Source organism: Melanostigma gelatinosum (genome assembly GCF_949748355.1).
Source record: "Melanostigma gelatinosum genome assembly, chromosome: 12".
In the NCBI taxonomy this organism is placed as follows: domain Eukaryota; kingdom Metazoa; phylum Chordata; class Actinopteri; order Perciformes; family Zoarcidae; genus Melanostigma; species Melanostigma gelatinosum.
Genome location: NC_136645.1, coordinates 1,114,610 through 1,129,874, shown reverse-complemented (window position 1 = coordinate 1,129,874; position 15,265 = coordinate 1,114,610). Strand labels below are relative to the sequence as shown.

The 15,265-nt window shown below is 43.1% G+C and overlaps 1 protein-coding gene across 1 annotated transcript in view; it reads left to right on the top strand.

Annotated features, from left to right (window-relative positions):
• Nucleotides 1-14,566, top strand: part of bcl2l11 (BCL2 like 11) — a 21,002-nt gene extending 6,436 nt beyond the window's left edge. The window contains exons 3-4 of the mRNA XM_079280704.1: nt 192-310; nt 13,827-14,566. Coding sequence (XP_079136830.1) covers nt 192-310; nt 13,827-13,973 — 266 coding nt within the window. The 3' untranslated portion in view covers nt 13,974-14,566. The remainder of the gene's footprint in view (nt 1-191; nt 311-13,826) is intronic.
• The last annotated feature ends 699 nt before the right edge of the window (nt 14,567-15,265 follow it).

Here is a 15,265-nt window from a genome sequence, read left to right as displayed (position 1 = left end):
CATTATAATGCCAGTCATTTCATATTGTTACATCCTCTTGTTAGAGCTTTGCTTAAAGAAGGAGGGATTGCTCTCCCTGGATGGACAGAACAGATGAACATAATATAATTACAATACAGATAATCCATAGAAAGAGCTTGTTTGATCATATTAGCAAAGTGTAAATGTCTTTTTTCTTCTCTCTGTTTTAGGACGAACTTCCAGCTCCTCTAGCACGATTCAACGAAACGCAGCAGAGGAGATGCAGATGGAGGCAATCGGACGAGAGCTCCGACGTTTCGGGGACGACTACAACAGACTTCTGCTCAGGGTTAGTGTGTGTGTGTGTGTGTGTGTGTGTGTGTGTGTGTGTGTGTGGAGAGAAACCACCAGCCACCACATTTATGGAGCAGTTGAGCAAAGTGCTGAACGCTCAGCAGCTGCAGCAGAGCTGCTGATTGGCTGACAGAAGGAGAGTGTGGTTAGCTAACAGTTGTAAATGACGTTAATCAAATACAACATCTTTTTGTTGTTGTTGTTGAGGCTTTTTTCTTCTTCTTTATTTTCCAGAGGATCTAGCAGCCTGGCCTCATCCAGCGTTCGTAGCTATAAATACGGAAAAATAATGCGCCGCAATCTGTGGATATCCCACGGAAATATTTGGTATGTTCTCCACGTAATCTTCAACGAGGAAGTTTAAAGACTGCAGAAACCTCACATGGACGAGTCCAACAAACAGCGATCTTTTACCCAGTTAACAGCTGTTCGTTGCCCGTGTGAAACAAGAAGTCAACGTTGATTTATTTGTCAAATAACATGCGTACTAAAGTAACGCCACATACTTTATTTTAACCAAGACGATGATATTTTCCTCAACCTAACTAAGTAGTTAAGTTGTCTAAACCTAACTAAGTTGTTAAGTTGTCTCAACCTAACTAAGTAGTTAAGTTGTCTAAACCTAACTAAGTAGTTTAGTTATCTCAACCTAACTAAGTAGTTTAGTTGTCTCAACCTAACTACGTAGTTAAGTTGTCTAAACCTAACTAAGTAGTTAAGTTGTCTAAACCTAACTAAGTAGTTAAGTTGTCTAAACCTAACTAAGTAGTTTAGTTATCTCAACCTAACTAAGTAGTTTAGTTATCTCAACCTAACTAAGTAGTTTAGTTGTCTAAACCTAACTAAGTTGTTAAGTTGTCTAAACCTAACTAAGTAGTTTAGTTATCTCAACCTAACTAAGTAGTTAAGTTGTCTAAACCTAACTAAGTAGTTTAGTTATCTCAACCTAACTAAGTAGTTTAGTTGTCTCAACCTAACTACGTAGTTAAGTTGTCTAAACCTAACTAAGTAGTTAAGTTGTCTAAACCTAACTAAGTAGTTAAGTTGTCTAAACCTAACTAAGTAGTTTAGTTATCTCAACCTAACTAAGTAGTTTAGTTGTCTCAACCTAACTAAGTTGTTAAGTTGTCTAAACCTAACTAAGTAGTTTAGTTGTCTAAACCTAACTAAGTAGTTTCCTGTGAAGACGGAAGTTTATTTTGAAAAGACTGTTTAGTTAAATTGACACATGTTGCTCGAATTTAGTAGGAAAACGCACGAGACATGTGGAGTAACTTTCGTAAGATATACGTTGTATGAGGATAATTTGCATCTAGATTTGTCTGAATATGTAAATACAATTTGTATTCAGTCGTTTTCTGTCTCTATCCAACATGATACACTAATTTCATTGTTTGCCACAAGGTATTGGTCTGTTTCTCACATTCCTGCAGAATTCAAAACAAATCACAAATTTAACAACGGACTGGACGGAATTATTGCCGGTGGTGATCTGAAGGAGCCTGTGACCAGCTGGTTATTTCCACTGCACTCGGGGCGAGAAGACAGAAAATAACTTTTTTCATCAGAACACAACCAAACAGTCGGCCTGAAGAAAATCCAGACACCACAGTCGCCACTAAATAAAATAAAAAAAACAACAACACGAAAAACAGCCATATGACCCCTCAGCAGAGTGAAGGGGCCGAGGACCGACCGGTTTGGGGGGACGATGTGGTGAGACTCAGAGGAGCTCACTGACTCACATTTATAAGAGTGGAGCTGAGAATCAGTCGCTGCAGCGTAGAGATCGTTCTTCATCAACACGACATGATTTAGCTTGAGAATGTCGGGTGACTATTGAAGAGATAATCACATTATTGCATATCACGATGCAGTTCAACCGTCAGTCAGTGTTGTAAAGTTTGCTCCTGTTTCCTTTGGCAACATGTCTGCGTGTTGCATCACCTCAGTTTTATTTACTCTATCAAAGAGCGGACTGGAGCTTTAGGAAGCCGGTGAGGAGGAAGAAGAAGAGGGGGGAACAAAATCAGAGACGTGGATTTACAGACATGACAGGTCGGTTGTATCGCAGTGAAGGACTTAAATCTGATCCCTCAGTGTCAAGAGCTTAACAGCGATGCAGCTACAAACTCTCTGATTCGTCAAAGTTTAGCGTTCTGTCTGCTAATGAGCATCAGACAGGGAAACAGTTACCAGCAAGCCATGGAACCCCTGAAGGGATCTTATCTGAGTGCTCTTTGTGGTTCCAGCTGTGATCACGTTTCCTCTCAAAGCCGTCATTAACGGTGCGAACGCATCATCCATCCGTCAGGGTGCTGGTTCATGATCAATCGCTGCATCTACCTGCCTCCCTGGATGATCAGATATACTGTTAACATGCACCTTGAAGGGAAGGCACAGAAGTCTGGGAAAAATCTGGAGTTTTGAGTGTCAGTCAGTGAATCCCACGAAGTTGGAATAAAGTATGTGTAAGAGTCACGCGAGGGAAATATGTGAGGACGAGATGAACGCTCAGTCACACTCGTCAGAAAAGACTTGTTTTGCGTGTGTTTCTCAGTGGCCTTCTGTGAACTTGGGTTTGAGGATATTGTCCAGAAAGCGCCGGCACGTGTGATTGTTGATGCTGCAGAACAATGAGGAGGCGGAGAAAAGAGGAACGTGGAGGCTGGTTCCTTGTTCTCGTGCCGGGTGTTGATGTGAACAAGTGTGTTTTCACCACAGACCGCATATAAGAAGTGGACGTAGTCACTCATCTGTTTTTGGACTGATGTTTGAAGCCCCGAGTTCGGCGATTTGGCCGTCGCCATCTTGGTTTTTTACAACCAGTGAACAGGAAGTGACCATATATGGACTGAGGAGGAGTGACGTAGAGACAGCGTATATGTCTCTGGTAGAGACCTGTCAATCACAGTAGCCCCGCCCTAAAGCATCCCCTGCTTTATGGTCTGTGTGACTCTAAATGGACCATAATGTACTAAATGAACATCATGCTGTATTGAAGAAGACTTGAAACTAGAGATTGAGACATAAACTCATGTTTACAATGTTTACTGAGGTAATAAATCAAGAGAGAAGTAGAGTCGTTTTATGATCTTAATTCCAATAGAGAAGTGAAGTCCCGCCCCTTAGGTACGGTAGTCAACAGTGAGAGACAAAAGTATCTTTTTAAACCCGGTTAAATTATTCCAAATGAAACACTTGATTTTTGCCGATTTCAAAGATAATTTTGCAAGTCAGCAAAGTGTTTGTCGTAGTGACATTTAGTTTGATGTGAAACCGATCGGTGAACCACATCTCGTCTCGCACAATGTGCAACATCAACACCACCGTTAGCTTGTCTCGCTAGCTCGCTAGCTACCTCAGCTCTGTGCCAAATGTAACGTGATTTGAACATCCTGGTACCAAACACATCGTACATCGTCTTTCTAATCACCTACTTTCACAGACTTCTACTTCAACCGTTTTACTTACAAAATGCGACTTTCTTCACGTGCAAAAATGATCTTTTAAATTGACAAACATTATGTGTGTAGTTCATGGCTCACGGTGTTTCTACTTCAGGATTTTTATCAACAATCAAGAGAGTTCAAGAGAGTTCAAGAGGTTCACAGAAATGACGTAAACTCCACCGTCTCATCAAACAGGCTCAGCAGGATGAGTGATTCATCGCGACTCATGACTGTCTGCCTCCTGAACATGAAGCATGAATCCCACAAACCTTTTGGACTCATAGCCGCTTAAAACCAGGCGATCTCCACCAGTTGTGACCAGTTCGGCCAAAGTTTTCTGAAATATAAAAGTCCTTCACCTCTCTGGAAACATCACAATCATGGCAAGAAGAAGAGAAAATGTATTATGTGCAGTTGAGCACAGTTATAATACCATAACTCTTTTCAAAGATTTGTTTTAAAAACAATGGAATCGATATCTATGTCTCAATAACCAAGGTATTATTCAAGTGTCCACACGTGTAAAAGGTGTGTTCAGCAGCCTGAAGGTTCACAGAATCTGAGCTCAAGATTTAATGATTTCTACACAATCTGGTTGAAGTAAACGGTTTGTTTTGGGGCTAAATTTAAAATGAGACATGTAAGTTAAAAAGTTTTTGAGGAAATATCACAATTTTAAGCTTGTTCTCTTCAGCCTGTGTTACAATAAATTGTGTAGTTTTGCCGATTGTTTCAAGAAAACATGTCTGATTCGGAGGGACGTCATCAAATAAGTCCAGCTGGACAGAGACACAAATGAAACGCATGAATAATTATGAATTAATTATATTATTGTTGAATAAAACACATCAGCCGAGAGGCAAACACACAGGTGTCTCATTTTATTACCCATAAAATGATATAAAGCACTTCTTAAAAAAATGCTTTTACATTCAAATCACACCGAGGTGATAAACTACAGCTGTGAGTGATCACCATTATTATAAGTCATGTGTTTCTCAGCAGTCCTCTCTCTCTCTCTCTCTTCTTTGTCCTAATTTACTCCAGCCTCTCTCTCTCAGTTAAACATTTACACAGTGTGTGTGTGTGTGTGTGTGTGTGTGTGTGTGTGTGTGTGTGTGTGTGTGTGTGTGTGTGTGTGTGTGTGTGTGTGTGTGTGTTGACAGTCTCGTGTCCGTGACAGTGTGGATTCATTATGGCTCAGCCCTGTGGTTAAAGAACTGTGAGGGAGCAAAGCACAAGGTCTAATTATCCTGCCAAAGCACACACACACTGACACACACACACACTGACACACACACACACACACACACGCACGCACGCACACACACACACACACACACACACACACACACACACACACACTGACACACTCTGCCGGCTGTCAGTCGGAGGTGAAGCCTTTGGTCCTGAGGACAGGAACAGCCGTGAGGAACATTGTTGTTTTGCTCGTGTTTTCACCGTCTGTTCTCTCGTCTGCTTGTCGTAGCTTCAGCTTCAGCATGTTTCCTGATATGTTCTGATCTGTGTGATGAGTTCGTATCCCTCACAGCATGTGATCAATAGACGCTTCAGATGCACAGAAGAGATTAAACGCTGAGTCACAATGTCATGAAGCAGGTTCGTGATGTGCACACGAGGAAGAAGAACAGGATGTTGCATGAATTTGGACTTTGGAGGAATGTTGTTCAGCTAAACTGAAGTCAAGCTGACGAACGCTTCCGTCAGGAAACAGTAACCGAATCAACCAAAGCTGAAAATAGTGATGTTTCATCACGAACACTTTGTTCTACATGTCACATGTAAACAGCCGTCTGCTCTCAGGAGGTAGTAAGTTAAGGTTGGAAACAAAAGTCCATTTTTATTAAAGTATTTGATTAAAGAATATCAACTTACCTTTATTTTAACATGTTTGAGTTCTCTCTACTTCTAGTCTGGATCTATAGAGCAGCGAAAAAACGAGAGCACAGACATTCAAAATGTGTCCGCAGCAGAAAACTGAACGCTGAGACGAAATGAGGACAAACCTTTGTTAGCAATCAAATAACTCCGATAGAAAAGTTGGTGGATTGTTTCGGCCGTCGCAGGATCACAAATGTAAAGAATAATGTTCAAACAGATGTTCCACAGATAGTGTTCTTATTCATGCACCAGCAGAGTTAAACTGTTCAGGGAGGGTGTGTGTGTGTGTGAGTGTGTGTGTGTGTGTGTGTGTGTGTGTGTGTGTGTGTGTGTGTGTGTGTGTGTGTGTGTGTGTGTGTGTGTGTGTGTGTGTGTGTGTGTGTGTGTGCGTGTGTGTGCGTGTGTGTGTGTGTGTGTGTGAGTGTGTGTGTGTGTGTGTGTGAAGCCTTGTTTAGAGAGCTATTTTTGGGCAGCAGCATAGTAAGTTGTGGTGACCAAAAAAAAAAACGTAATGACACGAGTCCGCTGGCTGACTCGATGTTTCCACTGTGAAAAGAAAGAGACAAGAAGAAGAAGAAGAAGAAGAAGAAGAAGAAGAGCACGAATGAGATCTGTCCAAAGGCAGAAGGGAAACATATGTAAAGTATGCATAGAGTCATGTGAATGACATCATCATTCGTCTGATTTCGTTGAAGACTGTTTTCTACCAATCGCATATATTTGACAATACTGACGTCCGTTTAGAATTCTATAAGTTCTGGACTTCCTTCCTGCCGGGAAGCCGTTGTTTTCCATTCATTTCGAAACAAGTTCACTTGCAGACACTTAAAACCTGAGATGGTCGCAGCGACCCTCTCGCCGGCTCGTCTTGTTTTCACGTCGTAACGCGAACGTCACAGATTCATTTGAAAAGTCCTCAAGATGGTTTTTGCATTTGGTCAGAGTGACGTAGTGACAACAACGTACAACTGAGCACGTAGTCCACGGAGTGAACGTTCACTGATGCAATAACTAGCAGGTGGGCTGTGTCACGTAAACACAGGCCTTTCACCCCGGAGACGCTGTTCACGTCCCGTGTGAAGCCAGAAGTCAATGTTGCGCTCAGACGTCTCATGTAACGACACATAAGACGTTGGGTTGGTTGATATATGTTTACAGAAGTTAGATGTTTCTTAGAAATATATCTATGTTTTCTAATGTTAACGAAGTAGTTTTGTTGCCGAAACGTAACCATCGTTTCACAACGTTAACGTGTCATTGAGCTGATATGAAGCCTGTTTTGTTGACGTTCGACGTCTCCTGTGGTTTGCAGAAACATACAACGCTAACGTCTGTTGTTCAGGCGACTGGGTTGGACGGCGTAGCATCTGGTTTGATTGTCTGCGCGGCTGCTTCATTGACTCACGGACTTCGATGTGACTGCTGGATTGTCCGGCTCACTGCCCGCTTGGGCTTTTCTCTTCAGTTGTAGATGTTTTGCTCCGTTGCTCTTTCTTTTCTTTTTTTTGCATGTGCATCAGTGGTCACGTATTTCATCACAGTAGCACTAGTGTGTGCATGATGATGACTGTGTGTGCGTGCGTGCGTGCACGTGCGTGTGCGTGCCAGTTGAACTACTTGTTAGAAGCCTGCAGAGTTGCAGTGACAGCACGAAAAACCATTTGTGGCAGCAGGTTCTCTACTCTCAGATGATGAGAGCGTTGTATGAGGTAAGAGTTCAAATGAGGAAACGATTAAGAGAGTTGACAGTGTGTGTGTGTGCGTGTGTGCGTGTGCGTGTGTGTGTGTGTGTGTTTCCTTTTCTGTAACCCTGAGGTATAAGGTTGAGAATCCAGAGTGTTTGGTGAAACTGGTTTTGTCTCTCAGTCTGCAGTTGAGGAGGAAGGATAACCAATAACAGACCAACAACAGACCAACATACCAACAGACCAACAACAGACCAACAACAGACCAACAGACCAACAACAGACCAACAGCGTGTACAAGCTGTTCATACGTAGTTAGTCAGTGTTTGCATTAAGTGAGATGCAACATGTTATTTCAACTTGTTTCAAGCAGGCAGCCGTTTCCTCTTGAAGCGGTCTTCATCCTGAGCTAAGCTAATAATATTAATAATAAAAATAATAATAACTTTTACTTTACTTTTAAAAACAGAGTTTACAAAGAGAGGTTGCATTTTGCATTTGGGCTCAGAACATCTGTAAGTTTGCAACCATATACAACTGTTTAATGCTCTTTGCTCTTTATATCGTCGTCAAAAGATCCAGAAATGGAACATGTCAACCAGCTCTCAGTGAGTCGCGGTCCGTCACTCTGCAGCCGTCCGGAGGTTTGTGAGGCGAGGAAAGAGCTCAGGAACTCTGCCAACTTCAAAACCACACGGCTTCATGTCTCTTCCTCCAAGAGACACGTCTCTAATGTGCCATTTGATAAACGCTGCTGCAAGCGAAATAAGAATAACAATAATAATCATAACGTTTTTAGAAAAGTATAATTGTCTGTTTAATGAACACAAAGACTGTAACCTGGGAACTATGAGTCGACCTGTTCATATGCCTTTCTACTCAACACAAAGGAGAAGCTTTGAGGTTGTGTGGTGCCAAAGGAGGAGGAGGGTTGAACTGATGACGTGAGCTTCAGCTTCTGCACCCACAAGCGTCTTGATGTTCGATAATGTCAGGCTGTGGAGGTGAAACCCCCAAAGAATCATTCATGAGGAGAGATTCCTCTCTGCTGCTCTATCAGCTGCATCTTCCACCGTTGTCTCCTAAGAAATCTCCCACAAAGCAAGAAGAACAAGTTCCACACGCTACGGCACAATGACGTGTTTCTCCAGACGTGTTTGTGGAGATTTGAGCCATTTAGTTTCTTCAGAAGAATTCTGCAGTCAATTCATTTAAACCTCCAACCAATAATAAAACGAGACGAGAGGTCGTGTGGTCGGTGTGGAAGTTCTTCAGCATGCGTGAAGAAGACATAACACTCGCAATTTGTACCAAAGGCAGCAGAGGAACAGAACAGCTGCAACAACGAACAGTTATTATGAACATACAATTGAGTTGTACAATTGAGTTTGCTGTCAATTATAGTTGTTGGAGAGAAAGGAAATCGGAACCTGTGCATCTCTATCAGCAGGCTGAGCGTGTTAGCATGCTAACGTGTTTGAATGAGCACTGAACAGAACGTACAGCTGAGGCTGATGGGAACGTCTTTGCATCTTTCTGGTCGTAAATCCAAATATTGGTTAAATTAAAAAGTTGACCTGATGATAGCGCGAGGTGAAAAGAAGAAGGGTCAAAGTTATTACAATGTATCCTCTGAGGACCATGAATGAGAACCACAGGTAAAATCTCAGTCCATCCAGTAGTTGCTGAGATGATGGGATGGATGATTGGTGGAGCCAAAAACACATGTTCATAAAAGTGATCCCAGCAAATATGTCCTTGTAGTTACTAGCTAGTGCGTGGGGATATTGATGATGTTAAACATATGGACTCACGCTCACAATACACTGAGATCTGATTGAGTTGTTCTCTCTGCAGCTGTTACTACATTCATTTTTAGTACTTTTTCGTAGTTGAGTTTGAGCAGAAAAGAGCTTCTCTCTGCTTCTTGCTGTGGACTTCTCTGTGGACCTGCTGAGCCGGTTCAGTACGCTGGCAGCTCTTTGGTCATCTCTGACGTGAGTCAGAAGCAGAGTGATCCATCACATTAACCTCCTCGCCTCCACCTGTTTCCTGCTCCGGCATGAGGGGTTTCTGTGGTTCTTGGCTCGCTTTTCGAATCAAACCACACCGCTTTGATGTTCCTCTCTTGCTCTCTTGTCCGTTGAGATGTTTTCAGAGTGCAGCTTCGCCCCGAGGCAGAAGGCTTGTTCTGTGCCGTTCCATGTCTGCGTGGTCTTTGAAAAGGCTTCATGCCAAAACAGGACGTCTGTCATCCAGTGGAAGAAGCCGGATGCCTCCTCTTGTAAATGCCGTTTGTTATTCTTGTAAACGCTTCAGTAGTCTACGGTTTCCTCGGTAGTAGCTGAGGATCTCTGCTTTTTATTCACACAGCTCCTAGAGTTTACATCTGACTAAGATAAGAGGAGATAAGATGAGGTAAGATGTACTTCATTGTCCCGCAGGGAAATTTGTCTTGGGCTAGGAAGGACATGAGGGTTCACACTGTGGTCACAGCCGGTTCTAAATTTGGTCTCTCGCCCAATTAGTTTGAGAAATGTGCTTCTTACTGGGCCGGCTCTTGACTGACGGGAGTTTCTGATGAGTGCTTTTGTGGAGAAGCTGCCGCCAAGTGGGGTCAACGTAGAAATAGATTCGGAGTAGAACGGACGTTTACGTGTAGCGTTTCCATTGTGACCGTTGCAGCGGGATAACTTCCATACCAACAAAACCGACTTACGCCAAGTCGCAGACTCCCTGAGGTGAGGTTTTACAGTCACAGCATTACAAAGCGTAGAGTCACCGTCAATGAGAAAAATACCTTCAATCCTCTGTTAAAACTCGACATAATTACCAGCTGCCGTCTTTACGTTAATCTATGTCGTCCAACACCATTGATCAACAACCACTGAGGTATTTATCTCCACAAAGTGTTAAACAGTATTTCACTCATGTTGCCCTTTGTCGACCCATGGAGCGATGGGGTCTTTTATATGTATGTTTATATATATATATATATACATATATACATATATATATATATATATATACGTATATATATATATATATATATGTATATATTAGGGCTGGGCGATATGGCCTAAAAAAAAAATCTCCGATTTTTTTACAAAAAATCCGATTCACGATTTAAATCGATTTTTTTCCCCCAAAATTTTTTGCAGATGACAGAAGCTGTTGAAAACAATTTTTTCTTTTATTTTGTGATGATTTTCCCAAGTAGGTTGATAAAAATAAAGTGCAAACAAAACCTGAACATTGTAGAAAGGTGCCTGTAGTATACAAAAAGTATTTGGTCACTCTTTTGTTTGCCTGAATCATTTAAATATAAAATTAAATTAAACATAACATTAAATGGCATTAAATAGTAGCCTTCCATTGTAAACAACTGTGCAAATGTAACTTTTTACAGTAAGCTTTTCTAACTGAATACACTGATACAAACACAGCATGAAATAAAATGTATATGACCCTTTAACATTCACATTTTCAAAAGTGCAACATCTGATCTAACATCAACATAACATATTTTGCACAGTAAATAAGTGCATGTAAACAAAATCAAGTGCATTCACAACATAACCAACAGTATTAAACAGTAGTGCATGTTTTTTCTAAATATTTTTTGCCAGGAAGACAAGCCTGTCTACTACCTCTGGCTTCAGGCATGCACGGTGGCATGTAACAATGCCCCCCCCACACACTGAAAAGCCTCTCAGAGGGGGCACTTGTAGCTGGCACAGAGAGGTATTTCTTTGCTAAAGTACTTAGCCTTGGAAAGTTAAGTTGGTGACGCTTCCACCAGTCAAGTGGATCGGTGTCTGGGTCAACCTGCTGGACCACAGGTCAGTTGTTGCGGAGTAGAATGACATCCCCTCCAGCTCCGCAGAGATCCTTTGGCGTGTACTATTGTACAGCCGAGGCAAGGCAACGTCAGAAAAATGTTTACGGCTTGGTAGCACGTACCTGGGGTCCAAAGCTTTGAGACGGTGAATAAACCCCGGCTTTTCCACGGTGTATATGGGCACCATATCTTTTGCGATATACATCGCGACTGCATCCGTGATGGCTTTCCACCGGGCACTCTTCTTCTCATGCGGAGTACAGTTGGTGAATGTCTCCAAAATGCTGGGTTGTTTTTGTGAGGTGGCGGCGGCAGCAGTGAAGCTGCTGGCCGCCATTGTTTTAGTTTGTAAACAATGCGCGCGCACTCTACTACGGGAAAAAGGGGTGGGGGCGATTTTCTCGATTTTCAATAAAACACATCGCCTTAAAGCACACATTCGAATTAATCGATTAAATCGATTTATCGCCCAGCCCTAGTATATATATATATATATATATGTATATATATATATATATATATACATATATATATATATATATACATATATATATATATATATATGTATATATATATATATATATATATATGTATATATATATGCAAGTTAAATATGTATTAAGTATGTTGATTCTCTAACACTGGAAGAATATATATGAAACTAGTGTTGGGATCCTTCAGACATATTCAAACATGCAGATATGCATTCATACCCTGACTGACGTAGAATGACACCTGGAGCCGGAGAGAGAGTAACCGGAGCTGTGGCAGGATGTGGAGATCTGTACTTACCTGCTTCCTGTGGATGTAAACATACAGAATGTGTGCGTGTCTCTTTGATTTCATATCATCAAGGGATTCCAGAGTGTTTACCTGAACATCTGATGTATATCACAACACACACCAACATTGTGTGAAATGAGAGCAAGAGCCGATGCAGATGAGCCAGTTGGGCCAGAATGAACTGAACATGCTGTTCCCGCTCTTTCCAGCGTCTGCTCGAACATTTGTCTTTAATATCATAATCGTGATACTCGTAGTCTTACAGAAGTAATGTAGCAGCAATGTGGCAACAAGGCTGTTTCTTTATCTTCTACATCTTCTGCACGGATCATCAACAGGATGCTATCTATCGAGCTAGCGTTAGCATATGTAGCTAGCAGCCTGCAACCGTTGATTCAGTTGCACACAAGAAGATGTCTTCAGTCCTTCTGTGTCTGGAATCAAGGATCCGATGTTTCAAACGTCGTCACTGTAAACTACGTCTGTTGATCGCTGGCTTCAGACTGACGCTCTACATATCAGGGACCGTGTCTGTGGAAGTCTGAGTCTGTTCCACAGCGAGGAGGCTGCTGTTCACAGTCGACACGCTGCAACAAGAAATCTACCAAAACTGGTTCACAATTAAAAGGAATTTAATCCACTGATGCAAGTACAGTCTTTACAGTGAAGTACACTATTTCATGAACTATTAAATCAATAAAACCCCGTTTGCAAAAAACTCAACTCAGCTCCTCAGATATAAAACCCGTCCGTCCTCTGAGAGCATCACGCGAGAGAGAAAAAGACTTGAAATGAAACCACCCACATCCGCTCCAAACTCCTCCTCTTCCGTCTATCCCGATTCCTATTGGCTAACTCCAGCAGTGTATTCTGTCTGTCTGCCTTTCTGTCCCTGAGTTCACCAACACATTCAATGACCGTCAGTTATTGTTTAATCCCTCTATGATAATCCTTCAGTATCAACGTTAAACTTCTGCAACTTTGGCAAAAGCTTCATGTCTCAAATTCTACTTCTAGCTGCTAATCCTACAACACTTCATGCTTATCTTAATTATGCATTTCCAAAACCCTTATGATTATGACTAATTATGAATTCTTAAATATGAATCATTGAACACTTTTATTATAGCTACTAAACACACAGTTCTATCCTCAAATTTCTTACAGTCTCAGTTTCCACTTTTAAAAAGTTGACCTGGTTTTTAAGGTTTACTTGATTAGCTTTCGGAAACAAAACTCGGTTCGGTTTAGGAAAAGATCAGAGTTTGCGTTAAAATAAGTACAATAATTACTTGAAATATCGACGTCAGCTACGTAACAGAAGTCGACCTTTCACCCACAAGACCACTGTTCACGCCGCGAGTGAAACCAGAAGTCAAAGTTGATTTATTTGTCATGTGGTGCTTCAGTAACACCACTTCTGCAGTTGTTTCCTCCCAAACGACGATCTTTTTCGAAACCTAAGTTGTTTTCTGTGAAGACATTTATTTTGAAAGGACTATATGCACGTTATGAGAGGAAACGAGGAGTAACGTTTGGTACGATATCATAGGAACAGTTGAACGTTGGCTTGGTCTCACGCGGGACACGACCGTCGGCCTCCTGGTTGAAATGTTCGCCGTTATTCGACCTCTGACCTCGTCTCCCGCTCTTTACGCAACATCCGTTGCTCCAACTGTCTGATAACCGTGTTCATCCTCTGGACTGCAGAGGTCGGACTTCTACCTTTTTCCTAGTTGTGTCTTCACCCAAACCTTTCTGTTCAAGAAACAGATTTTTCCTTGACTTTGGTGCAACCATCTACCTCATGACAGCTGTAACGCCTCTTCTCTCTCTCCTCTGTTTCAGGGGATGGCAGGTGGACACGTGATCCATCCGAACCCGCTGCCGCACATCCACCAGGAGCCCGCCGTGCTGCTCTGCGTGGGCCTCCTGGTCCTCCTGGTGATCTATTTGCAAAGCAGTACGAACAGCCAGGACCACTCTCAGGTGTAGCCGTGGGAAACCCAGCAGACGTAGCATCTCTTCTGAAATATTTGAATCTGTGTCGGATCCTTTTTGCCTATTTTGGGGACCTCGTTTTTTTACCTTCCTTCAGGAAACTTTGAAACCTTAATTTAGGTGGAGATGATGTGTACACACCTTTAAGGAACTCTAAAATGCCTGGATTTTAGCTTTTTCACCTATTTCTCCTTCACGGTGTCTGAGCCTTTGCATCGCTGCCAAAGAGCCGGATGTTGCACTCCGTTCCAGCACAGAGGCGCTCGTGTCACCTGAATATGCCTCTGTGCAAAACATGACGCCTGTGGAAATTCAAATGTGCCTTGTACAGTTTCCTGTTTACTCTTTTTATTATGTTGCTGCTTCTCTTAAAGCTGTTTTTTGTTGTACAGAGATGATGAATTCTCTGCAGACCCGGGTTGTTAAAGTACGTGAGTCCAGTCTCCTCCTGTCACATCAGCATCAGCATCCAGCAGACTCATGACCTGTGTGGGAACCAGCGTCGTCATGGGAACTGCTGTTGTCATGAATTACATGTCTGCCTACGTCTTCATTGTCAGTTTAAGAGTTTCCAGCAGCAGACATTTGGAGAGGAGAGGAGAAAGGAGGGAGGAGAGAGGGGAGAGGAGAGAGGAGAGAGGAGAGAGGAGAGGAGGAGAGGAGGAGAGAGGAGAGAGGAGAGGAGGGGAGAGAGGAGAGGAGAGAGGAGAGGAGGGAGGAGAGATGAGGGAGGAGGGAGGAGAGGAGAGAGGAGAGGAGGACAGAGGAGAGAGGAGAGAGGAGAGGAGGAGAGAGGAGAGAGGAGAGGAGAGAGGAGAGGAGGAGAGAGGAGAGAGGAGAGAGGAGGGAGGAGAGGAGGAGAGAGGAGAGAGGAGAGGAGGGGAGAGGAGAGAGGAGAGGAGGGGAGAGAGGAGGGGAGAGGAGAGGAGGAGAGAGAGGAGGGGAGAGGAGAGAGGAGAGGAGGAGAGAGGAGGGGAGAGGAGAGAGGAGAGGAGAGAGGAGGGGAGAGGAGAGAGGAGGGGAGAGGAGAGAGGAGAGGAGAGGGGAGAGGAGAGAGGAGGGGAGAGGAAAGGAGAGAGGAGGGGAGAGGAGAGAGGAGGGGAGAGGAGAGAGGAGAGGAGAGGGGAGAGGAGAGAGGAGGGGAGAGGAGAGAGGAGGGGAGAGGAAAGGGGAGGGGAGAGGAGAGAGGAGGGGGGAGGAGAGGAGGAGAGGGGAGAGGAGAGGAGGAGAGAGTAGGGGAGAGAGGAGGGGAGTAGAATATGTTCCGTGGTCCTCAGCAACAGAGC